We start from the raw sequence: 27623 nt of genomic DNA on the forward strand, positions 1-27623 counted from the left end.
CTGGGTGATTATTGGTCATTTGACAAACGTGGAAGCTGTTTGCAATTTGTAGAAACCAAATGTGGTTATCAGTGCAGATCAGTGGTTGTGTTGTTACGCCGTGGGTACAGCTTGATCCCTGGTTTTCATCCTGTATTAGTTTACATTTTGACAAATTGGCACCATTAAACATATTATTGTTGTCACAATACTGGAATTTTTAACTTTGATACAATACCTTGAAAAATATCGATATGCAATACGTTTTTTCGATACCGCATGGAATAATTGACGCAACATCGAGGGCTTAAAACTTTTAATTTTTAGGAAAAGATAAACGGCTGTCGGAGAGAAGAGAGAGCAGAAAGCACAGCTGGTACCAGTGTATCGATACTGAGGAAAACAAGTATTCGATATGTCGATGTATTAATATCGATACTAACATATTTTTGACTACACTAAAACAGATGCCGACTTATCCATTAACAATTCCTGCTTGCAGTGCACCTATGGATGAACACCCAACTATCACTGTATTACTTTGACACTGAAGAAAACTTAAAAACGTGATGATTCTTAGGCAGGTTCTGGAGTTATAAGGAGTGTCTTAGATAAGATATCCATGGAAAGTGTATGCTATTTACTTAGGCCTTTGTGTTTCCTAGGGATCATAGGCCATCGATGAAAGCCCTTTATCTTCTCCGGTCATGTGCTTTTTGATCCAGTTGCTGCCATCACAGCCCCTCAGTCTTAATCTCCTGTTCTGTGCTTCTTCTCCAGGTGGTTCAAGGTCTTCCTCTCTTTCTCTTGCCTTGCTTGATGTTTGATTTATTTTGTTTTCTGAGTGTGTGTGTGTGTGTGTGTGGTCTATCCAGCTCCATTAACTTGTCCTGAAGGTCTATAGGTTCTTGTTTGGTGCACTCCCACAGGTTTTGGTGATGGAGTCTGACTAGTAGATTCCCTGGAGGTGTTGGAGGCAACAGTTGACGAATGTCTGTAGTTTGTTGAGTACGTTGGTGGTTATTTAACATGTCAGGATTTGACGTTTGAATTAAACATTTTCAGTTTGGTTTTAAGGTTTTTTGTTTCGGATGTTGATTACTGTTCTTATTCTTTCCTATTCTGGCTTTGACATCTTCCTCAATTCCTCCGTCCATAGTGATTATGCTCCCAAGGTATGTGAGGCTGTCTACCTCCTAAACTTGGTTATAATCTGTGACTATTGGTGAAATCTAGATCCTCCAGCTGTTCGGTCAGGCTCCACTGTTGTTGGTTACTTGGTTCTTGATCCAGTCTATGCAGCGTATGTAAGGGTATGCTACTCTGAATCTAAACATGTGTGTATCACGTCCGCGTGTTCATATTCGACTCGAGTTATGAATCCGAGAAGGAGTGCAATTTTGATGCAAATTGGATCAACAAAAATCCAGAAGACACTCACTTTAAGTTCTCTTCATTTTATTTATTTTATTAAAAATTGCAAAAAAAAAAATATTGATCAATTATGAACATTATTAGCGAAAGGCTTTTAATATGCATATGTACAAACAGGACACAACAGGAAGAAAATCATAAATACTCTTTCAACAAAACGGAGAAACGCCTGCAGTGTTAGAAGCAACCACACTGTTAGAAAACAGGAGTGATGAGATGAATTGCTTTCCTTCCAGAGAAGCACGTTTATGATCTGCCATCACTCTATACAAAGATATACAAGCTCCTCTTTCCTCACACAAGTTCACTTATTGTTGTTGATTTGCCTTCCACATAAGCCTCGTTTCAACTACCACTCATACCAACAGCAACATCAGCACCATATAGTCTTTGAGAGGAACTTTAACAATGTCCCTACTATCAAATCTCTCCTATTAGGAAGATTAAAATGCACCAATTCTAAGAAAGTATATCCTCTTCACTGAGAATTGTATAAAAAGCACCATATTATTAAGTTTATGAAGTATGTTAAGCCGTAAGAGGAAGTGCTAGGCATGCTTTAAATCTACATCTGCAAGCACCATATCCCAGTAAGGTAGCTTTATGTGTGTTAATCATTTTGGTACCACTTCCTAATAAGGCACCCTCTGTAAAGGTTCTGTTATTTGTACTTGAGGACTTTGGGTTGCCAAAAATCCCTTTGGCTCCTCCAGTATGGCGCATGCTTTTACAAGCTTGTAGTCACAAATTCAATCCATCAAACATGCAGTTAGTAAACACTGAAAAGTTACTAATAAATTAGTTTTGGTCCAGATGTTTTGCAGCTCTTTTCCATAAGGTCTGAGGTCAACTAAAAAGGGAACTATAAAGCTAAAACGTTCCATGCCAGAGGAGGGGATATTTTACAACCCAAATGTTGTTCTGATCAATGGTTTATAACTGATCGAAAAAGCATGTAAATGATTTAAAACCCCTAGTTCCAACTTAGAAACCCTTTACAAAGGATGACTTATTAGTACGATAATTAAATGTTTAGGAATACTCTGTTCTCTTTATGGCACCACTAGAGAACAACCACAGTGCACATGAGATGTCAGTACGTCACTGTGAATGCAAACCCTTTACCGTTAGCACCGTCTGTATATTTGGGACCGAATGCCGATTTACTTTAAGCCCATAATACTCACCTAAATTCAAAACCTCTCTCTGTTCAAATATGGCGGTGCTGCAGCCAATATAGCGCTGCCATCTGGGCAACAGAGTGAGTAAATTTACCATCAGCGTTCTGTTAAAACCCCTTACCCCCCCACCCGTTTGTCCTCAGTTTCTGGGCTGGGAGTTGAACTCCTGGCAGATGTTGTGGATGATCTTGGGCACGAATTTGTAGAGGTTGTCGAACTCGTCCACGAAGAAGGAGTGCTCCTTGTCGGGGTCTGTGGCGATGTACTCCAGCTCGTCCTGGGCCGCCCAGGCGATGCCGATGGAGTAGGCGATCACACCTAGGTCACAGGAAGAGACAGCAGATTAAACACACGGGCCCCACTTGTGTTTGTCAAATCAAACACACACTGTGTGACACCTCGCTGTTGACTGACACACACCAGAGGAAAGCACTTTTTTCCTCCCTTTAAGGAGCTAAAAAAATGCATTTTTTATTTTATTCAGTGAGGTCTGAAAATGTTTTAGAAATGCAAGAAAATAATCACTGCTTGACTTGATCTTATCTGCCTAAAATCTTGACCTCTAACCTTGGCGATGGACAGCCAGTGCAGGCACCCTGACGTCATCATAAGAGCGCCCGTCAGTAATGACGATCATGATCTTGCGTTTGTTGGGTTTGGATTTGCTGAAAAGCTGCTCTGCGGCGTAGGTGATGGCAGCGCCAGTGCTGGTCCCGCCGCTCCAGTAGTTGACGCGTTTGATGGCGTTGAGCAGCTCGGCCTTGTTGTTGTACTGGCCGAAGCCAAACTCCAGCCTCTGCTCGTAGGTGTACTGCACAGCTCCGACCCGCGTGTCGGTGTCAGAGATCTCAAACTCCCGCGTGATGTTGGCCACAAACTGCAGCACCGTGCGGAAGTTGCCAGTCCCCACACTGCTGGAGCCGTCGATGACGAAGGCGATGTCGTTGGCGTTGAGGCAGGTCTTGCTGCACAACAGGCGGTCTGTGTCACACACTCTCTTCACCAGCGGCTGCACGGCCTTCCTCAGGGCGAACCAGCTGGACACGGGCAGGGAGTAGAAGCCGTTGGTCCGACACACGGCCTGTTGGATGAAGGGCACACTGTGTTTCAAACTGCTTTTTTTTTAAAGCACACACACACACCTGTGTGACAATACTCCACCTTGTCAACAAAGTTGGTCTCGACCAGGTTTTGTTTCTCATTGTCATCGGGGCCCTCGATGGTGACGAAGAATATGTTGATGCCAGACTCCCGAGCGAGCCGAGACGCCTCCTCCACCTTGTCAGTGGGCCAGCCGTCCACCAGCACCACGGCCACGTTAGGAGCTCCTCCTCGGTTCCCACTGGCATCACTGAAGTAGTGCTTGTTGATGTAGGAGAGGGCCTTTCCTGTCGGTGCACCAGGGGGCAGAAGAGAGACGGTGAAAATGATGCTGCATCCACTTTCTATACAAGTCTGTGGTTGAAATGAAGGAATGCATTCAGGATAAGAAGCTGAGAAAGTAGAACCAATCTGCTATTTATAAAGTTGTTATCCAACCAATGAATACAAATACACATCAACTGTACAGTATGAAATGAAACAAAATATATATATAGGTTACTTTTGAAAGTGTTCATTATGTACAGTATGTTATGTACATTCAGTGATTTATGGAAACTGTATGAATATCCTAACTAATCATATCCTAAAAAAGCCTACTGTATGCAAAAACTAATTTAAAAAACGTATATAGTAGTCTGTGGTACAAAAATGCACGTCTTTGTATAAGGTACATTGCTTTAAATGTACATAATCACAGAAAATAGTGATATCCTATCATTTAGTCTGTCTTGGTGGCACAACAGGAGAGGCTCTGTTGGGAAGCTTTTACAACCACTCACACTGTTGTATGATTAGAGAGCACTTCTGGGTGAACACAAACAACACTATTTGTACTTGAATGCAAGATTTAGCCAGTCATAAAGACCCATGTGGCAGTGGATGCATCATGCTGACGCACCAACCAAAGCAGAAAAACAGCCCTCTGGAAGCTGACCCCCGTGGGGTGGTAAAACCAAAAGCTTTTTGGTCAGCGCAGAGGAAAAACAAGGCTTACAGAGAGCAGGGCTATAATTTAGCTAACAGTGTCTCACTGCAAATTTAGATTTAATTCTATCCTTGCTTGTCGAAATGTGCCTGGGTAGTAAACCATGCGATAATTGAACCCCTTTCCCTTTCACACTCTTGTTTGTAGGCATTTACTGTAGCTGGCAACTAACAGTGGGTCACTCACCTACATTGGAGAGGCCTCCCTTCTGCGTAACCTTTTCTATGGCGGACTTCACCTCTCTGGAGTTGGTGTAAGACTTCAGACTGAGCTCTGTTACAGGGTCATCCCTTCAGACAAAACAAGCAGCAGTCGTATTATGTTTTCTTATCTAAAAATGGTCCATAGTAACGCAACAGGAGCAGTGAGGTTACCCGTATTGGATGAGGCCCATCATGGGTCCAGCCACACCCACGTTGATGACCTGAGCCACCTCAGCCAGGAAGTCCTTCTGGATCTTAAAGCGCCTCTTCCCAATGCTCCAGCTCCCATCCATTAGGAAGACCAGGTCCACCTTACAATCTGCAAACACAGGACACACCACAGCAGACTCAATAATGTGTTAGTTAAAGCCATAATGTATGACATTTAAAAACTTTGATTCCCTGCAGCAGTAGTAGCAAAAAAGTCAATGTGTTTCTGACCACTGGTAGACAATCGGTGTTGAAACCACTGGGCAACCTTCGGGTCTGTAAAGTGAAGCCGATGTGGAAGTGCCTTAAACTTGCATTCTTTGTAATAGCCAGCAGGGGGCGACTCCTCTGTTTGCAAAAAGAAGTCTGATTGTATAGAAGTCTAAAGAAAATGAGCCTACTTCTCACTTGATTTATGACCTCAGTAAACATTGTAAACATGAGTTTATGGTCTCAATCGCTAGTTTCAAGTCTTCTTCAATACAGCATGATGTTCATTTAGTCAATTATGATCCCATTTAGAGTCAAATAGACCATAAAGCAGGGTATGCTTTAGGGCGTGGTTACCTTGTGATTGACAGGTCGCTATCACGCCATTGTTCGGTCTGGGAGTTGTCTGTGTTTTCGTCTTACAACTTTAACCCTTTCACAGTGAATTTTGAGTTCATGAAAGTTAATTATAACCTTTTTGGTGGCCCAGAAATGTCTTATTCAGCGTTCGGTTGTACTTAGCTCCACCGTCGTGTCAATTCTGGTTGCAAAAAACCAAGATGCACGCCACGGATTTTGACGAAGGGACTGAAATGAATGCTTAGCTGCCCCAATTTTCACCAGTTTGGTCAAAATCTTAGGCGATTATTTGAAAGGTGTAATAATCAAACATAATTGATGTGCTTTAAAGAAGTATGAGGGACATACTTGGGTCTCCCTGTGATGCAGGCTCAGGTGCTCTGGGTACAGGTTCCTGCTCCCTCACGTTGAAGCCTGAAAATCAAGAAACACACAAGTCTTTAATGCAGAGTTCTTCTAAAATCTGCTCTTTAGGCTTTGACCTGTCAAGAAGACTTTTCATACATTTCACTGGATGTTTTGTGTCCTTTAATAGTCACTGACATGTGCATTCTCAAAATGATAGAAATCTCATCCCTTGTAATCACACAGCATTTATATGGGATGGTGGAAATAATTATTACCTTTTCAACCTCTAAGGCAATTTAATCATGTGTTGGAAATATGTTTATTTGTTTACTACAAAGCCGGAAAAAAGGTTTGTCTAAATATGTTTGGTAAGATTTCCATTTGACACGGCACATTTCCAGCTGTCCACTTTCCGGGGTTCCCAAACATTAGTCAGTATTTGTTGTGGCAAAAATTATGCCAAACAGGAACCGATTTTATCCTCAAGCAACCACCATGCCATTCGACTTTGACTCCAAATCCCTTCAATTACAGGCTGAGCAGAAACCCAGATGCTTTTCCCCAGATAGCCTCGGTTTGGTTAGTACTTACAGTCCGAACTGAGGACTTACTGGCAAAGTGACTCTGTTGGGGGGGCAGAAAAAGGAGTAGTGCAAACTATCTCACCTGATTCATAAAGATTTGCGTCTGGCTTCCAGGCATCCACTGGCTCCACTGAATAGATGATATCATACAAGCTCAGCATTAGCACATTTAGCAGCAATTAATAACACTCACCATGGTAGCGACACAAAAAGGTTGATTTATTTGTCATGAAATTTAAAATACTGCATCTTTTTTTGTGAGCTCTACTCGTTATCAGCAAGCTAAAGCAGCAGCAGTTAGGAAAACCTCACCAGAAAAATTGTTTTATATATGATGTGTCCAAGCTGATGCTTTCCTGGATACAAACAGGTGTTTGTAGCCATGGTAACCTGCTCACCTCTAGTATGGGTTGTATCCAATGGCACTTTACGGTTGCCATCTGAGTCAGTGGTGCGAGGAACTAAAAGTAAAGACATCATGAGTGACTGTGGCACATGTGAAACAAATGTAAACACACCATGGCGTTACAGCCTGCTCCCATCGGCTCCATGTTTCATTTGGTTGGGTGTGTGGTGTTTTTTTTTGTGGTGCGTGCTGGAAATGGCTAGGCCAATTTTCCAAACCAAGAACCTTCTAGATTTGGAGGCTCGGCTGTGTCATCAAACAGATGGAAACACGGCCTGTAATCTGAAAGTGAGGGCTGTTTGCATGCTCTTTTGTGTCTTGTCAATGGGCCATATTGTAAGAGGTTTGTATTTTCTAATGTGAAGACTGAAAAACAAATCAAAATGTGTTTTCCTGTCGATTTAAGTACTTAAAGGTATAGTTCAACATTTTGGGAAATACGCTTAATGTCAGAATACATTTACACAAAATTAAACAAGAAAGAAATGAAACTAGTCCTGTGTCAGAAACACAAGTGTGGTCATGTCATCGGCAAACATCTACAATATATGACATTATAAAACCTGAACCCCAAGACTTGTTAGTTCCCAGTAAATAGAATAGAAAAGCACTTACGGTACGGTCCAAAGTTATAAAACCAGCGCTCATATTCTGAGATATCAGGCCTGTGATCCCGAGCTAGAGGAGGATGGCGTGAAACCCGTTATTAGTATTCCCGCAATGAACTTCAGAGGGAAAAGCACACATTTCCATGGTTGTGATTGGTCTCATATTCCCCCCAACCAATCCCAGACCAGTGAAAACAACGGCTTTGAGCAGAATTATCACTCACATTGTCTCTCTCTCTCACATGCACAAACAATAAACCTGCCCTCTTCTCTTTCTTTCTGCACAGGAATCTCTCATGTGGCAGACAGATGGCATGTAAAGACAACATCCTGTGAGACACACTGCATGTACTTACGGATGGAGCCGTTTCAAAGCATACATGGTCAGCAGATACCTCGCACACAAAGCATGCCATGTTTGCCCATGCAACATTAACGGATATAAGGGTGTAGTAACCTGCCACTATCAAGGGGGGCAGTACACACCAAACTGTCATGTTGTGCTGCCTTGATTTACCTGTAATCTCAGGTGTGTCCGTCTCACTCCATGTGTATCCTGAGTCTGGAGCTGCATAACTAACATCTGAATGTACAGCAGAGAAGGTGGAGGCATCAGCAACTACAAGGGTCACATTTAAGGTAATGTTGCCGCAAACTAATGGTTGCCTCTGCTGCTGCTGCTGCTGCACTTTGAATTTAGTGCTAATTAGCAACTGTTAGACTAAGATGGTGAACATGGTAAACATTACACTGCATGTTAGCATTGTCACTGTGAAAGATGGATATATTATAAGAGGAAGAATCTCTCTTAATACATCCATGTTGTGAAAATGTTAACTTGAAGCACCACTGGGTTTAAGTACAGTCTCACAGAGCCACGAACAGAAAACTCTTGTTTTAATAGAGTGCTGCAGGGATGACGTAATTTGTAGGCCAAACCGGAAGTTAGAATCAGCCTGGTTCCCTCGACTAAAAGCAAATGGGAATTTTCCATTAGGTTTTGGATTATTGCAGAAAATCAGCTCTGTGGAAAACAAATGTGTATGATACTTACACGTTTTGTTCCCGTAAAAATAATCTCCACAAATGAGCACCACTTTTATGATTTTTAAAGTGTGAATCACCAGAAGTAAAAAAGCTAACGTTAGATTATAAACGAACTACACCTCGGTCGCATGAGCGTGAGTATACACAACGAGACTGTAAAGGTGGACGAGTCGAAGTGATGACGTTTTGTAGTCTCTTTTAGCCACTTCTTAGCAACTGCCTTTTTTAAGATATATAAAAGCTTCATAATTCATGAGTGGGATATTAACTTTCATGCCGTAGAAAAAAACGTTAAATCTCTTAAGCTTGTGTTAACCACAGACCTTATTTCAAATTTCACTTTCTGAGAGCCTCCTTGCCGGTTTGCGATGAGGACCGTAACCATAACCATGGTAACCATGCCAACTTTTTTTTTTTTTTTTTACCAAAACAACGATTTGTGAAAAATCAAAGCCTGAATTAATTAAAAATATATATATTACGCCTAGCAACGTGAAATCTTACACTTGCAGTTGAATTGAAGCGTTATTGATGTTACAGAGCTCTCCATCGACGTTTGTTATGAAGGTTGTTATCACTACCGCATTGCATTGTGGGATATGTATACTACCGTAGTGTTGAGCGTTTGTATACTGTAATACTTCACCCGAAATAGTATGCAATTTGCGTACTATTGGTTTCGGACATACTAAAAAATAATCTCACATACTGTTTTAGCGTAATAAATAGCGTGTTAGTAGGGAATTTCGTACGTAACTTAAAAGACGATGGAACCAGAAGTGCTAACTCATTTCCGGGTTTTAGGACTCATTCCTGTAGCACTCTATTAAAGTAGAGGTTAATACAATCAAAGTCACCACAGTAAACACTTGACACCTTATTCTGGTATGATACATCATGTGTTTGGGACCATGAACGACCAGTATAAGATTCAGTCATTTATTTGCAACATGAGATGTTTCATTGCAAAACTGACTTTCAAAGTTGCTCTTGTATTGATCATCATAGAGTAGGCTGTGAGACGAGACACTCTCTTACTATATTGTCTCTGACTATAAGTGAGAATTCACTATATTCATAAGGCCACATAGTTGTCATTGGATTAATAACAGGGATGCACTGATCCCCGATAGCGATACCTGGGCTTACCAAGTATCGATCCGATAGCAGTGTTTAATTGATAAGCTGTATGCTTCATTGTGTGGAAGTGACTGGGATCATTCTTTTATGTGTAAAGCAACATAAGGCTTGACTTGAAACAGTGTTTTTTAACTTTGTAAAACAAAATGTAACAAATAAATACATAGATATAAATTGTTATTTATTATTAAAATAATAAATCATACACCGGCAACTTGGTAAGAAATCTTCAAAATTATCAGAAATTCAAGTGTAAACTTTTTTAATGCAGCAACAAATTGCCCAAAACTTAAACAGGAATTAAAATGCCAGTATATAATGTATATGGTGTATAAACATAGAATTGAATTGAATAGATCGGCCCCATTGTCACTGATAAACGATCCAGCTATTTGAGTCAGTATCGGCCTGATATCTGGTATCGGTATCGGTGCATCCTTAGTTAATAAATTAAAAGCTTAGATTTAGCTTAAATAGTGCACCCATATCAGTCTGACCTTAGTAAGTTTGATCATTAAAGAAAACATTCGTATTAGAATAAAGAAGAAGAAGGTTGATCTATTTTGTATTTGGTACCTGCTGGTCGTCGAGCCCCAGGGAACCAATCAGGACGAGGAAAGGAGGGAGTCGCCCAATCCCTTCTGGGAAAAGCTGTGCAGGGAAGATTAGAAAGCTGTGTTCAGGACAAACACCGAGAGGAGCATACTTGTGACGTCCACTAAACCTGCCACGTTATTAGTGGGGGTATGCACAAGATGTTCACACACTAAACATCCAGTAGTCAGTCAGACAGATGGTGACTGAGCTGACTAGAGGTTGTTTTAGTGAAGTTTAGTCTCACTCCTTCTAGAGAGGCAGAGGAAGCCCAACACTGAGAAAATGTGTTTCTCATTTTTCCTGTTTTCTACCTGCTGCTCTTGGCATCACAACACAGACTCAAAGTTTGAACTTGTAACGTGGCAAAGACGCTCGCATGGCTTGAGGTTAATCGAAGTGTGATTGAACACTAGAAGCCCAAACAGCTGAGCAAAATCATAACAGTGCATCTGTCTAAGCTGACTGAGCCATGACAACACACTTCAGTTAACCCCTCCCCGCGTTGGATGGGCAGCTTACACAAACACACAGCCTGGGCGCTGAGGTTCCCATCCAGTGGCGGCCAGAGAGCAGGGCCTTTGTTGACGGGGACGGGCTGGGAGAGCCCAGCCAGCGGCCAAGCGAAGCGTGGGAGTATTATTCTAAAGTTGGTGTCAAACTAGGGACAGTGTAGATAGTAGGACGCAGAGATTAGCCTAATCTGCTGCTGGTCAAAGGCCCAGCGCTATCCAGCAGACAGTGGTGTTATTTTTTCTGATGAAACAGGTGCTTTAAAAGGATTGAGTTTAACTCTCCCGATCATCGCCACTTCAGTGGTCACTGCGGCCAGAAGGTCAGAGTAGGATCGGCGACACTGATCATCGCCTTGGGTTGTAGCTCGGTCTGCAATATGTTTGCAGGAGCATTGAACAGAATCAGAAAGTTTTTTTTGTGGTTGTCATGCAGGCGTATCTCATTACAAATGCGAGGCTAAACTGCGTCGTAACATTTCCAGAAAGCCGAGCAATAAATTCAAACATCTGTTTGGGGGCAGCCGGGTGGCAAAGCGACACCCTTCAGCTCATAAACTCCAAAGTCGACAAGCATCCAGCCTGCTGGAGTGTCCTTGAGAAACTGACACTGAATCCCTGCCGGCTCCAGGGGCGCTGCCGTGTAGCTGATCCTCACCTCTGACCTCTCACCTCAAGCTTAAAGAATTTCCCCAAAGGGTTCAATAAAGCATCTGCCGATCTGAATTGTCTGGTCAGTCAGATAAATGATGCACGAGCTTGAAGCAGCTCGCGCTGCATTTTAGAAATCATATCATACAATCACCCATCATTTAAAGTTTAAACGGATATAACTCTGTCTAATTTTAGGGATATATGGTTTTTGCATTCCACAGAAGCAAAAACAGAAGCGCATTCTTCAGCGAGCCAAATCTAGCGTGGTTTGAATGGCGAGAGCTGCTTTCTATTCTTGACAGGCTGGAGAGAGGACCCAGATCCTGCAGCGCTGCTGAAGATCGAGTCATACGTCTCTCTGGGAGCAGCACCGGGAGACACTTGGTGCTGCTGCTTTCATCTCTCTCTCTCTCTCTGCAAGCATTTTACAAGAGGCCAGGCCAGATGTGATCTATCATAAGATGTGATTACAGTACTGACAGAGCGCGTCACTCATCGTGGTCTTATCTAAAAGACAGAGTTGAGAGATTGGTGCTGTCTCAGGATAGCGGAGATACGCCGCAAGATGAATTCAGGACGATGATAGCACATCGTCGCTCATCTCTGACGCTCACCGCTCATGTTGGGTTCAGTGAAAGAATGTTTATCTGGGGACTGGCCACGCATTGAACCACAGCATCCCACAGAGGGTAAACATTACAGCTGCTTTAAAAACAATTTCAGGGTTTTATTGCCCTAGTTGTTCCCCTGTTTGATCAGACCTGTCTACTTCTCTGCGTCAGTGCTAGTGCAGTTTGGGAACTCCCGCTCAGGGTCTGGAGATACTTACCAGGGTTTGACTGGCTCACGATTGGAGTCCGATCGGGTGGAGCCGGCTGAACCCTGTTAAAAGCTGTTTGTAGCAATGAGAAACAGGCAGATAGAATGAGAGAGGAAAAGGAGGGGGAAGAGGAGAGCTTCAGTTCGGGGGGCTCCATCCACAAATGCAGCCCAGCTGTTTCACTTTGAGTGAAGTTCTCTCCGCAGCATGATATCAAAAAACAAAAGGATATATGCTGGGCATGTTTACAAGCTTTGTTTTCATCTCGGGGAATGAAAACAGGAATAAGAGGATGTGCCTGATGACAGAGAACAGCGGTTATCGTGAAAGGAATGTAGGCTGAGATGCTTGATGGAGTGGATTAGCGGTGACCCCGGGGTGAAGATCACAGGGGCTTATGGGTGTGGACACAAGGGGTCAGACTTCTGGATTCTTGTTCCAACAAAGACATCTGTCCCCTCGGCTGCCCTTGACCTACATTCCCCGTCAGTCCCACCACGTCTACCTTTTTGTTACCGTGTGTGTGTGTTAATGAGGAGGCTGACCTGGGCCGACTGGAGAGGATGGTTGTCTCCTGATGACTGACCCTGCCTCTGGTCTGCGCAGACCTGGGACCAAGATTGGGAGACAAACGTATTACGAGACAAAGTAAAATAACATTCATCTGAACTGAAAATCACGGGGTTAAAGATTTAGTGGTATTTCACTTGAAAGACAACAGAACAGAAGTTGGGCTTATCCAGAACAATCTGGTCTGGCCCTGTTAGAGGACGAGTGAAAGTCTTTTAAAGCAGCTGTGCACTTACAGAACAGAGATGCCATGCAGAGTTTACATATATCAGTACAAAAGAAAGATTGAGACAATCTCTGGTTAAGGTAGAATGAAAAAAAAGACACTTAAAGCTTGGTTTACCTGCACTGGCACGTTGTGGGAATCTACTCGGATAGCCACTTCCTCTGATTACTTTGAAGAAATGTCACGGTTTAGTTAAATTGTTATCAAAGGACTTTCCAAGAGCTGCAGAATCAGAGAGATTATTGACGTACCTTGACTGGGACTCTTTCCTTGACCATTTTGTGACCCTCCTATCCCAGTGTTGAGGATAACAAAATGTGACAAATCGTAATGTAAATACATCGTAGTTTTGGATTTAGTATAAACCAATAACCTGGGTCATGGCCGCAGTGTTTTAAGTTTTGGGCTTAAAGGTACAGTGTGTAGGATTCGGTGGCATCTAGCGGCGTGGTTGCAGATTGCAACCAACTGAGTTCCTCTCTGCTCACTCCTCCCTTTCCAAGACTGCAAAACCGTGGTAACGCCGTTCGCCTCGCTCAGAGGTCATCCGTCAGACCAACACAGTCTCACAGCAGTTTGTGAAATAGTCACAAAATTGTATCTATTTGATTAGTGTACAGAGACACGATTTCCCTTTTTTTTCTCCTAATGCTCAGCACGACTTTCAACAAGCGTTTTCCTACGAATGTCCAGCAACACGTGATGCATGTGTCAATTTCTGCTCCAGTCTTTTCAAAATAAAACTACTTAGTTAGGTTAAGGAAAGATCGCGGTTTGGGTTAGAATATCTCCAGAAATGCTGTAACTTAAGTATGGAAGTTATGTGACAAATAAATAAATCAACTTCCACTTTTGTTTTCACACTGGACACGAACACCGGTCTCCTGGGCAAAAGTCCTGTGTTTTTGGACCCACCCATCCATCTGACCTCCTCCCAACATGGCATTCGCCGCTCTCTGCTCTTCCTGGTCCACAATTACGTGGATTACATACAAATTAATTTCATGCTGACCATCATGAAAAAAAATATGAAATTCGTATATGTCTATGTACACGAATCAATACGTTACATTTCGGGGATATTTCACAAACTGCTGTGCAACTGGGCTGGTCATACAGCGACTGGCGGGACCACAGTTTTGTACTCTGCAGCTCACATTACCGCAGTTTAACAAGCGTGTCAGAGAACTACGGTGACCTTCAGGTAACGTAAAAACGAGAAAGGCTCTCTCTAGAGCCAGTGTTTGCTTTGTCTGTTTTGGGCTACTGTAGAAACATGGCGGAGCTAGATGGAGGACTCTGTGAAGAGGGTCCACTCCCTATGTAGATATGAAGGGCTCATTCTAAGCCAACAAAAACACAACGATTCTTAGTTTCAGGTGATTATACACTAAAGAAAACATAGTTATGAATATTATATTCCATTTCTACTAATAGATCCCCAGAAATCATACACACTGTTCCTTTAATAGAAAATGCACAATTAACCCTGATGCACACTATTCCCGTAGGACTGATGTAACTCTAACATCCCATGCTTGATGTAAATAAATATTCCTGCATACATCTCAGTGTAAAGCCCCGCATCCCCTCATGCCACCCAAAAAAAACACTGTTGACCCCTCTTTGCTTTGCTTCACTTACTTGAGGCAAGGTATGGGTGACTGCTGCCTAGATAGAAGAAAGACAAATGGGGCGCCAACATGGAGAGAGGAGAGAGATAATGTTACAGAAAATGAAGGAGAGAGACGGTTGTCTGGCCCGCCGCCCATCTCATTTACACACATACCTTAAGATATTGCAGCATTGTCTACTCACTGTAGCCGTATTTCCATCCAAAAACAGGGCAGATGACTCACAGTGATTACCGTCTGATAATGTTTTCATTTATTAAGAGCGATGAAAGGTCTGGTGATCAAGTGTACGGTGAAGTCAGTGAAGCAACTGAGCCGCAGCGTACTAACTTCATCACAGACCAGCTGTAATTTGTCATAATTGCAGTTGTGACTTGTAATTACCAGCTGCAATCATTCGTCTTCATCACTCAGTTTCACACAAATGAAAGCTTGTTCTGGCAAACAGCAATTCTAGTTACAAGCTGCTAATGTTAGTTCAGCTATAGGCGGCACACTGGCTGCTGTGGATCTGTTGTGTGGATCGGTATTATTGGATCATTAACAGCGTCCTGCTGCATCCAAGTAAATACATAATCCTGCACATAACATACATGGATCCATTGATTTAGAGGAAATAGCTTTTTGTACGTCTATGTGTGCAAAAATGATTCAAGTGTGTTTAAATCACCTGCATCCCTGACTTTATGGACAGCAGCTCGAGGCTTGGCAGTAGTGGGCGCTGGTGGAGGTGTAGTGGTGGGGGTGGTGGTGGGAGCCAGTGTGGTGGTGGTTGTGGTCGTGGTGGGTTCAGGTGTTGTAGTCGTGGTGGGTTCAGGTGTTGTTGTCGTAGGCAGCGCTGTGGTGACCGCAGGCGTTTTGGCCTCCTTTTGACCTGACAGGAGACGACAGATTAAGGCGGACGTGTACAAGACGGATGGACGGGGAGGAAGAGCGTCAACAGTAAACTGCTGTGTTGTAATGCATTCTTGACATTCTTCACCAGACTGCAGCGCTCCGACTCCTCGTTCAACCTGAGCGAAGTTCAACATGCCAGACTCAAGCGTAGGGACGTCTGTGTTCGTAGTAACCTTTCGTCCCCAGAGCGCACTGATGTCTAGATGTCTGGGTTAAAACTGGGCAAAAGTTGGTTGGAAAGTGAAAGCTTCTAAATGTCTACTTTACATTTAACCTTTGTTTCAACAGCATTTCAATAACTATATGTTAATGTGAAAAAGGTCCTAACTATGTGCTAAAATATAGTGAATGAAAACACTGTTGAATTAACAGTTATATGTAGTCTAGACATCTAAAAACTAGGGCTGTCAAAGTTAACGCGATAAATAACGTGTTAATGCAAATTTGTTTTAGCGCCACTAATTTCTTTAACACATTAACTCAATCGATCTTTCGGAGGTTGTAGCGGGCTTAGTTTTAAAGCTAGAAACTAGAATATAAAACTATCATATGGAACTACAAAGCCTAAGGAATCCAGTGGTACCAACCATGTTATGCCAGCTTGTCGGGGGGAACGCTAAATAAGGCGACGAAAAACTGACATGGCCATTTTTAAAGGAGTCCCTTGACCTCTGACCTCAAGATATATTAATGTAAATGGGTTCTTTGGGTAGCCACGAGTCTCCCCTTTACAGACATGCCCACTTTATGATAATCACATGCAGTTTGGGGCAAGACATAGTCAAGTCAGCACACTGACACACTGACAGCTGTTGTTGCCTGTTGGGCTTCAGTTTGCCATGTAATGATTTTAGGTCACTGTTTTGTGTTGTTAATGGATTTCCAATAATAAATATTTACATACAGTACATTTGCATAAAGCAAGTATATTTGCCCACTCCCATGTTGATAAGTAAAAATTTGACAAATCTCCCTTTAAGGTACATTTTGGACAGATAAAAAATGTGCGATTAATTTGCGATTAATCACGATGGGTTATTCACATGATATTATCGTATGCGCATTACTAACACAATATCAGTAATTACTGTTTTAAGTATCACGGTTAGCATCAATACCAGTATATCGCGATAACCCCTACTTTGATCCCACGTCTAGAAATGTTTTTGAATTACAAATCACCAAATCATTGCTTTCTGGGTCCCGTAAAAGATGCATGATGCAAATGTAAAATAACCCTCCTCTCACTTGTTTTCACATAGGTTGGTCTTGAAGGGACGTAGTCCAGAGTAGACGGGTAGATCATTCCTTTCTTGGGCTTCCCCACTGAAACACAACAGAGCCAGCTGTTGGCTGGAAGGCTAAAACTCTGCAGAACTGTGTTTGACATTGTTTACTTCATCTTTAATACCTGAGACGACGAACGACTCCCTCCACTTAGGTAGAGACAGAGAGCGCACGCCATTAGAGTTACTGCCTTTGTAGATGTTCTGCCCGGCCATCTTCTTGACTATCACCTTCCCTCCTGTGTTGGTGATGATGCCGCTGTGGACACAAAGTGTATCATCAGATTTACTGTTAAAAGCTCTCACATGAGCTTTATTTGACATTCATCTCTCCACTGTTAACCTGTGGATGGCTGCGTTGCAGATGCTGGAGATGGAGGCGAACACGCCTGTCCCATAGACCTGCTGCTTTGTCTCCTTACAGTGTGCAGGACATTTGGCTATGAACTCTGGGAGATTGATCTTTCCTGCTCTGACATCACACTCGATGGCTGGAACGACTGTGGAGGGAAGAAGAAGTAGAGCAAGATGGTTGAAGACAGGATATTAGACAGGTCAAGAGGGTTTTTTAGATGTTGAAGTTACATGATGAATAGATAGATAGATAGATAGATAGATAGATAGATAGATAAATACTACTACTACAACTAGCATAAGTTACAATGTTTTGTTTTTAAATAAAAAAATTAGGGCTGTCAAAGTTAACGCGATAATGTTATATGTCATACTAGTTTGTCGGGAAGGAGGCTAAATAACGCTCCAAACTTACGCCAAATTTTGGTGAGGAAAAACTGAAATTTTCAAAGGCGTATCTTGACCTCTGACCTCAAGATATGTGAATGTAAATGGGTTCTATGGGTACCCACGAGTCTCCCCTTTACAGACATGCCCACTTTATGATAATGTCATGCAGTTTGGGGCAAGTCATAGTCAAGTCAGCACACTGACACACTGACAGCTGTTGTTGCCTGTTGGGCTGCAGTTTTCCATGTTATGATCTGAGCATATTTTTTTATGCTAAATGCAGTACCTGTGAGGGTTTCTGGACAATATTTCTCATTGTTTTATGTAAATATATGAATATGTTTGCATAAAACAAGCATATTTTCCCACTCCCATGTTGATAAGAGTATTAAATACTTGACAAATCTCCCTTTAAGGTACATTTTGAACAGATAAAAAATATGCGATTAATTTGCAATTAATGACATCACTTTTGGAAATCATGATGGGAATTTTATGAATCAAATGATTAATTGATTGATCAAGAAAATAATGGGCAAAATAATAACAATAATTGTTAGTTGCAGCACTTATTCCAATGACTTACACTTCAGCATGCATGTAGCAAATCAATGCTACCAAGGATTTATTTACATCATAAGATCTGTTTTTCTCTATCCAGCCTATAAATAAATATAGAAAACTTTTACATAATGAAGTGATTCTATATTTTTGTAAGTGAATTAAAAGAGACAGAGCAGTGGAGACAATAACACTGTGACTGACTGGAGATTACAGGCTTGCTTGTTGATGATGTCTACCTTGCTTTGGTTTCTTGTTCTTTGATCCGTTAGGCTTGGCCCAGCAAGCACAGGACAGGAGGAGCGCTGCGGGTGAAGCAGAGGGAGTTTCACATCATAGCAGACAAAGTAACATAATCATCGGTGTGTTTACTGTACACACAAGACCTCTATGAAAGAGGATGCTGCTGTTTGATGGTGAGAATGTGCAGAATAAGAGTATTTTTAGTGGAGGATGATATATGTAAAGTCAGCGTACGCCTGCAGAGAGACAGGCGAGTTGCTCACCGAAGCAGATGGCAGTGAGCGATGCTCTGATCATGATGGGTGGTGTGCTGGTTCAGCAGGTCAGCCAGGTGTCCTCGTCTAACCTCCCAACCCTAGAGGGAAGACAAGCAGCAGAGTTTCACTGTCATCCTCTGAAAACCCATTTCCCGCTTCCCGCTTACTCACTGAAAGTAACTTTGGAAACTTTTCTCAACATTTGTGAGTGTTGTAGTGTCAGCTGGAAACAAGACAGAGTCAACTTGTGCCACCGATTTACACTTTCCAGAGATTTTTGGATAAATAGCAGACAGACTGTGGACTGTAACGCAGAGCTGACTCACCTAATGTGGCCAATTTAACATTTTGAAAACATTTATTGTAACTCACACCTTCTTCTAAGATCAGTCAGATCAAACACAGATTGTATTTCAGCATAGCTCATTGTTTCTTGTTCCAATTATTGGGTTACAAAAGGCTGAAAGTATTTGCCAATCAGAAGCTCCGCAGCGAACATCTGGGCTGAGACAAAACAACATGTAATAGCCCTCCCTCTATCTATGGAGTCAGACTCAATTAGAGAGCACACACAGACACAATTTAATGTGTAAGGAATGGGGAACTGTGTTCAATCACATGGCGCCTTTGTTTGACACGAAAAACCACATCACGCTGGATCCCAGTTTAAAATACAGTCTGTTTACAGTAGACAAAGAACATTTCTCTCTGTCTGTCATTCTGATTCAAAAGTTATATATCAAAGTGGAAGTCTGTGTGAACAAGAAGAGAAGTGGGTCAAGACGTCATTCCTGGTCTGTTGTAGTAATGATAGCGCTATGACAGCAAAGTCTGAAATAAGACAGACGGCCAGAGACAGTCAGACACTGGCTGGAAGATGAAAAGCTATCCGCTGCTCCGCACCGAGGCGGTGGGATGGAGCTCTTTACCGGGGAGGTGATGACTGAGGCCTCCCTGTTAACAGAGGAATGCTGCTGTACCTCCCACGAGGGCGGCGTCACGTCTGTCACTGCCGCCACACGCCAGCTGGTTCAATCTGATCAAGCGGGAACATGTGATCATACAGCGACCTCTGAGGTGGGGTCAGATGTGACCCAGTTCAGACTGTGCATATTAGAAAAATGAAGTAGTACTATTGAAAACGCAATGTAAAAATACACCTGCTGTCTTTTCAGATCTGTGACTAGGAGATCACCGATTGGATCCCAGGAGGATAAATCTGGGAGGGGAGAGTCCCTACCTTAATACAACTACTGAGGTGCCCTTGAGCAAGGCCTTTAACCTCAAACTGCTCCAGTGAGTTGTCAGGTATGAATGTGTGTAAGTATGAATAGGGTTTTAAAAAAGAAATGGCAATAAGTAATAGGCTTTTTGGACTGCCATTCTGAAGCCTCGAGTTCGGCATTTTGGCCGTCACCATGTTGTTGTTTTTTGCAACCAGAAGTGACACGAACTGAACGCTGAATAAGAAATGTTTAGGCAACCAAAAAGGTTATAATTAACTTGATCATCATGAACTCTAAGCTCGAAGTTTTAAGACGAAACCATGGACAACTCCCAGACCAGACAACGCCGTCGTAGTGACCTGTTAATCACAAGGTAGCCCCGTCCTAAAGCATACTCTGCTTTGTCTATTTGACTCTAAATGGGACCATAATTTACATAATTTACTAAATGAACATCACGCTGTATTGAAGAAGACTTGAAACTAATGATTGAGACCATAAACTCATGTTTACAATGTTTACTGAGGTAATAAATCAAGTAGGAGAAGTAGGGTCATTTTCTCATAGACTTCTATACAATCAGACTTCTTTTTGCAACCAGAGGAGTCGCCCCCTGCTGGCTATTAGAAAGAATGCAAGTTTAAGGCACTTCAGCATTGGCTTCGCTTCTCAGACCCGGAGGGAGCCCACTGGGTTAGGCATTGACCTTGAATAGTTAAGATTAGGATAAGTCATTGGGCAGCGAGTCTCGCGAGAGTTTTTTGCAAGTTTTTGCAATTTGTGGGTTACCTTCTAGACATGACTGTCCGAAGGTAACAAAATTGGCCAACCAGCTCCTCTAAAGCTCACTAATTAACACTTTATATTTTCTTTGTTTAATTCATACGCCAACCGAAGTGTAAAGCAGCATGTTGTGGTTTTAATGGAAGTTATGTGCAGGACTATCACTTGGCAGTCTCTGCAGGTTGCCTGGCAACCTCGCGGTGACCACACCCAGGAATTCACCGTGCCTAGCCAAGAAATGATCCGGCACATAACCCCCCCATAAAACCACAACCTGTTGTTTTTACACGTTGGTGATTCGACGGATTAAAAAACTTTTTCCGACCCTTTTTAAAAGGCGCTTGGAGGTGGATTTTTTTCGCTTCGTTTTCACAAAGCGCTGTGTACGTATGCGAGTTAACCGGAAGTTAATTTATTCCTGTGGGAACCTCCATGATCTCAGAAGTGTTTGTTTTTTTTGGCCTATAATTTGCCTTGAGTACGTTGAAAACGTTTTACTTTGCGGTTTATTACGGACAGACCGTATGCACTGTGTACCACTATGTGGAATTAGCGAATTAATAACTGGTTGATTCATGTAATACAGCTCTATCTATACAATTTTTTAATTTGACGGCATATTTAGCAGTTATGTGAACTATTTTGTGAAAAGACGTATGAACCACTATGGATGCACTCTGTGTTACACAACTAGCATGCTACCAGTGTTAGCTAAAGATGCTGTCGAACTTTTCCCTTAGAAAAAAATGTATAAATGTAACTCGTCTAGACTGGACGGCGAAGAACAGACAGTAACACATAGATATAGAAACACTGTTTAATATCTATGCAGTAACTTCTGTCCCATATCTGCGGTGATGTGTCTATCCATCCGTAAAGAGATGCACTTTCATGTGTTGAACCATTTCCATGCACAGTTCTCTATTGCAGCTTTTACATAAAGTATGCATGAGGTGCTTGTTGTGTAGCGATGTGCATGATTTCTCGTCTAATGATGGTATTTTATAGAGTGAATAAACCCCACAAACATGACATATCATGTTAAGGTTGGCAGTGATAGGACTTCCCCTAATGCAGCTCTGCATTTTTATCTGACATTCATGAGCACTGACATGATTTTTCCACAGTGTTGTGCTTTGACAGGCAGATGGATCTCTGCTACACATTCAGGACTACAATTTGTCCTCGCGGGGGAAGAAATCTGAGGCAGGGAACAAGCCGGGACAGATATGTACATCTACAGTACAGGAGACCGACCTGCAGCACATGAGAGGTGAGTAAGCACGCTTCACCGGATAATGGAAACTACAAAACTGATCTGTCATACACCTGCGAGGAAATCTAAGCTGTGAAGTTCCCCTGATGTAGAGCAACTTTTCAGCGCACAAAAGAAGCCTTCGCTCAGTGTTCTTCTGTAGAGTCCTTTAAGAGAGGCATGACATCATTGTTGGACAAAATTAAATGTGCAAAAAATGACAATAATTTCAGACCTCTTAATTTGTGTTGTCAGTGTGAGCCTCTAAATGCCTCCTTCTCAAAGCAGTGAAACGTGGGGCAAATGATATCCTTTGACAAACACTGTAGGGAGTTTCCTGTACAGTAGATAATAGATCCTGAGGGGACTTTGCAGAGACACACACACACACATTCAACTAAAGGATAAAAAATAAACAAAACAGAGACCAAAGATCTGGGATAACTTATCACACGCTCAGATAGCTTTGGAGACGGCCACTGTGTGTGAGGGCTTTCAGGCTTTCAGGCTCACCACTTACCACCACCATAAATCACAAACCGGGTGGGTTACTGTGTAGGTGTTCTATGCATACACCTGTGTTCAACTTCAGATAAGGCATGAGTTGTACCTACAGCACAGTTTCACCTGGCCTCTGCAGTGCCAGCATGCTTTATTTTTCACTAAACTGAGCATCTCCTGCATCTCATTTCTGCTGGGTGGGGGACACAAATCAAACAAACTCTCAAGAAACTGTGCAAAAAAAAAAAATGAGCAAAGTGGATTTTCACAGCCACTGCAAAAGATGAAAGAGGCCTCAGTCACTTTCAAACCCAGCAGCTCAGACAGGTCACATAGTTTGAGGAATTAAAGTGCAATTCAATTCAGAGGAACAGTCTCACTACAATGTGGATTACATGCACAAAACAACCTTAACTAAGATTACAAGGCCAAGCAGTTTTGTGCAAAGACTATTGGTCTGCTGTTGCAGTGAGTGAAATGTGCAAGGCACATTTGCGGTGATGTTTGATGCATAAGCGCCAGAAATCTGATAATGCAGGATGAAAAATCACACCTGGCAGGAGTGTTACAGGTATGTGGTGGCTATAATGCAAACAGGAGGCCAGCACACAATGGGTTCTGGAAAGACCACACAACTGTGGATGATGCACCACAGTCTTTTTTTTGATAAGCACTGATAATGCACTGAAAATGTCATCATTTCCAGCTTTTCCATCAGTAATGGTGAACTTTAGGGCCATGCAGCTTCGTGCCAAACCACAAGGACTGTATTTTAATCTTCCTCCATCTCAGCAGCACCCACATTCCTTGTCTGGGGTGGCCACTCAGTGTAAATGCGACGATGGGTGAGCACCAAAGGGGACTGGGGCTTATTTGAGTATCATGATTCATGCCCCTGTAGAACTACTCAGTGTTCCTGAGTGATGGTGTGTCTGCAGTGAGACAGTATTTACACACACCCAGTGCCAGGGAGTGTTAAATCCCAGCATTCACAGGTGTCAAAAATGTACTGTAAGCATGTTAGATGTGCCAAGTGTTGTAGCAACAAGCCAAGTAAAGAACCATAGGAGAGATCAGACACACAGGAAAGCCAACATGTCTCTACAAGGTCATTTCTGGTGTATTTTGAGCTGCGGCTGGGACAGTATTTGTTTATCAAGCACAGAACAGGCTGAATTACTTTAATTCTTGGCACCGGCTTGAGTGCAAGCCAGAGCCTGCAGCCTGCTACTGGACATATTGTATAGAGAGACCACCTGTGCTTGATCAGGCTCCACAAAGAAATGTCAGAAAGAAAACTCAGAAATGTCAAACATAATGTGCAAGAAATAAAAAGCTGAAGAATTCACTTCTCAGGTTTGCTGATTATTATTACACTGGCAAAAACAGTCAAAATAAAGGTGGATAGAAATATAAATAAATAAAAAGCTGGAACATTTCCCACAGATCATTTTTTTATAATCAGCATTGAGAGGCTCGAGGCTATACAGTATGAATGATCATGACATGGCTGAATTCATTCAGCTAAAAAACCTCCCTTTAGGAAGGAGGAAGGGGGGTGTTTACTAGAAAAAGGAAACATTAAGAAAAATAAACAGTCAGTAAAACAAACACTGCAGCTTATTTGGGCAGCCTGTCAAAATCTCACAAGCTTAAATGAACTAGTCATAAATTGCAAAAAAAGTTAATAAAAAGTAAAAACCTCGCGTATATAGTGTTGGTTAAAATTCATTACAGACCTGATTATCAAATGTGCTTGGACACTTTGGACATCAATTATGCGCAATTACGCACCATTTAAATATAACGTGGATAAGTCATTCACGCCACGCAGCAGCAGTTCATATGTGGAGCTGCTTCAAAATCCTCATCTCTGTAAAGCAATGAAGGTAAACTTACCTGAGAAGGTAAAATAGTCCTCCAGGCGTTAAAATAAAGTAATTCCCTGCGCAGTTTCCACCAGAATCCTTACTCTTTCATTGCAAGCGAGTGTGCAAGACGCTGAACTGTTCCACCTGGACTTTTACTCCTGCATGACCGGAGCGCTCATTAGAAGTGGAGAAACGAGACGGGGCCAGAGTTCCCCCTCTTTGCCCGTCCCACTTCAGGCACCCAGCTCTTCTTCACCCAGGCAGAAGAAGATCAGTAGAACCCTGGAGCCCTCAGGGGTGGTTGCACAGACCTGGCACCCTGCAGCAGCACAGCAGTGTGCAAGCATCCTTTTGTTTCTTTGACATGTTATTTTTAGAGCAGAAGAAGCCAACACACATACATATTCATAGTTTTAGCATGCCCAAGGAATGGATTTGCTTTATATTGGCACAAGGGTAACTTTGGTATTTTTCAACCTGGACACTATTTTCCCATGTTTTTGGAAAAAGCACAAATAGAATTAATAAATAAAATTCAGTAAAACACCGTTTGCTTAATTGTTTTAAATGGGTTTTGTATTTCCTATTTATGTACAGAATATATGTATATATATATATATTAATTAAGCAAACAGTGTTTTACTGAATTTTATTTATTAATTCTATTTGTGCTTTTTATAACTTAATAGCACATAAACAAACTGAATCCCAGCCACCCTCAAAAAATTGACAATGTGAGCAGTGCTGCTCCCCTCAGTGACAGGTTGGATGGGAGAGGATACAGTTTAAAGGAGGAAAAAAACAACAACACAAAAAGGCAAAAGCAGCGCTCGCATTATCCCCCGGAGTCAACTTGAAATGCTCCAGCCAGTCACATCTACAGAAAACAATTTCTGAAATTGTTCCAGTATTGAGCCAGAATCCTAATCCTATCAGGGCAAGATGGCACCGTCAATGTATACGTTCACAAAAAGTGTTTGTTTTCGCCATGACAGGCTCAGATTGTTATCATTATGAAAAGAGTCTCACTCAAGGAGATGTATCCTCTGAAATCTCGCGATGTGCCATGTTACCGGAAGACGGTGGAAATTTAAGTGGTAGGTTCAAGCCAGGCAGAGTTTGATATCGAAGGACAGAAAGCGGTTTATCTAAAAGATTTTGTCATGGCCGACTATTTGGACGATTTCGACAATGTGGATGAGGTCTTTGAATTTAATGGTCGCCTGTATTTATTTGAACCAGAGTATACGGATGAAGAGCTCCTGTGAATGAGCTGCTGCACGTCAGACTGATGATGTTCCTGTGGTTGCTGCGACCATATCGATGCCCAAAGAGAAAGGATGGAAGGATGCTGTAAAGAGTTGGACCTGTTACTGCCCGATATTCAGGTTTCACAACGAGACTTCTCCTTGAGCGGGACTTGGACACAATAAAAAAACAGAGCGGATCAAGCGAAAGGAAAGAAAAACGTTTTATTTTTCTGTAAGGTCCTTTCCATAATGCTGTCAGACACTTATACTAACAATCTGAGCCTGTCAGTGGCAAAAACAAGCACTTTTAGTGGACGTAACGTTACATTGACGCCCACATTATTGCTCTTTTTGTCCTCGCAATCGTTTTGTGGCTGCCGGTTACAGCGGATGGTTTGAAATATGGACGTAGTCTCCGTGACGTCACCTTTGGGTGACTCCGTCTGTCGCCATCTTGGTAATGACGACACAGCCTAACTCCCGACTAATCCAAAAATGGGCAAAGAGGTGGAGCAGCAGAGCAGACAGCGGTTTAAGCCTTAATATAATTGAAATGGGTGAGTTGACTCCCTTTTGGAGCCAGTCTCAAGTGGCCATTCAAAGAACTGCAATTTTTGGCCCTTCTCAGCACCGGAGGTTGCCGCTTGGTTATCCCTCAATACTGGACCAATTTCAAAAGATGTTGTACCTTAAACACGAAAACATGGGAAAATAATGCTGAGGTAGAAAAATACCAAAGTTACCCTTTAAGCTGCATATTTTCTGTTATGCATCGGAGGGAAACCGAACGATGGTTCTGGTCATCTGTTCTGCAACATCCCATCATCTGACTGAGAAATAAACCAACTGAGAGCAGTGTGTTAAACTCTCACCTGAGTAATCGCTCCTCCTCCACCAAGTAAACCAATCAACACCTTTTTGAGAAACAGACACTTCAAGTGACATCCACTGTCACTTTGGGGTCTGTGGCTTTTGTCTGCTGGTGTGGTCTACAGAACAAACACAGTCCTGTGTCAACCTCAACTACTGTAAAGCCTGTTGGTTTATGCAGATTGGCACACAAGCTGCTGCTATTATGCTCTATATGGATGGTTATGCTGACGCTGATTGCCATTTTGATTTAAAGGTCTTAAGGGCTGCTGTAAAAGAGCTCATTGTGCGTGTGATTATGGTATTTGCAGAAACCACCTCGGGAACTTTTTTTTTTTAAAGATTAAATCTTCATGGCTCAAGTAGATAATTGCCCATTGATGTTGCTAGAAAAAAAAGATCAGGTGGTTTTTCAGGGTGACTCATTTCTCTTTCAGCAGTGCCATTAGTTCGAAAGCTTGTCAGCAGAAAAAAGTTGTACAGATTCACCACACCCATGCTGTTGAACAGCGGGAGAGTTTTCTGTAGAAATAGAGCCACCCACCCTGCATCACCTGAAATGATGCTTCAGAGAATGGAGACGTAATATGACACATTTCTATAAAGAGGCGAAGTCCCACCCCTTCCGGTCGACCCCATGGGACCTTATTTCGGAAAAAAATATGTACGGTAGTCAACGGAGAGAGATACATTTCAAGTCAGGAAAGTCACAGTTTGTCGTAGTATCATTTACTTTTCTGTGAAACCGCTCAATGAACTACATCTTTCGTCTCGTACGATGTACGTCACCAACACTAGCTACCTAGCTAACGTAGCTATATTCCAGGTACAAATGTAACGTTATCTTACCTGATGTGTTTTATCCAGCGACACCTGGTCTTTTTATCAGCCTGGAAGCGAAAGAATGAGCCAGACCCGTTGCTGGTGTGAGTACATCCCAGTAGGAAACACAACGGCATCGTAGCTTCAGAGAGAGAGAAGTCACTGCGCAACTTTTGGGTGTGTAGTCTCTGTAATTATGTATTTTCACAGTCTGATTAACAGTTTTACAACAAACTGCCACTTTCTTG

The 27623-nt window shown here is 42.3% G+C and overlaps 1 protein-coding gene across 8 annotated transcripts; it reads right to left on the reverse strand.

The window, feature by feature from the left end:
- Positions 1-1420: 1420 nt before the first annotated feature.
- Positions 1421-24683, reverse strand: vit (vitrin). Of its 8 annotated transcripts, XM_037783019.1 has the most exons (23): positions 24462-24683; positions 18804-18895; positions 18537-18602; positions 17336-17492; positions 17118-17251; positions 16955-17032; positions 15480-15683; positions 14820-14846; positions 13427-13465; positions 13293-13343; positions 12925-12987; positions 12389-12451; positions 10376-10450; positions 8130-8195; positions 7620-7682; positions 6997-7059; positions 6681-6728; positions 6015-6080; positions 5058-5205; positions 4870-4973; positions 3756-3982; positions 3162-3675; positions 1421-2912 (listed from the first exon to the last, which is right to left on the reverse strand). In XM_037783019.1, the coding sequence occupies exons 2-23, from the start codon at positions 18835-18837 to the stop codon at positions 2734-2736; spliced, it is 2469 nt and encodes an 822-aa protein (XP_037638947.1). In that variant the 5' UTR covers positions 18838-18895; positions 24462-24683; the 3' UTR covers positions 1421-2733. The 8 variants fall into 8 exon arrangements, with proteins under 8 accessions (XP_037638947.1, XP_037638949.1, XP_037638948.1 ...); XM_037783021.1 differs by lacking the exon at positions 8130-8195 and having other exon boundaries at positions 2734-2912; XM_037783020.1 differs by lacking the exon at positions 7620-7682 and having other exon boundaries at positions 2734-2912.
- Positions 24684-27623: the final 2940 nt, after the last annotated feature.

The sequence above is a fragment of the Sebastes umbrosus genome, chromosome 10 (genome assembly GCF_015220745.1).
Source record: "Sebastes umbrosus isolate fSebUmb1 chromosome 10, fSebUmb1.pri, whole genome shotgun sequence".
NCBI lineage: Eukaryota > Metazoa > Chordata > Actinopteri > Perciformes > Sebastidae > Sebastes > Sebastes umbrosus.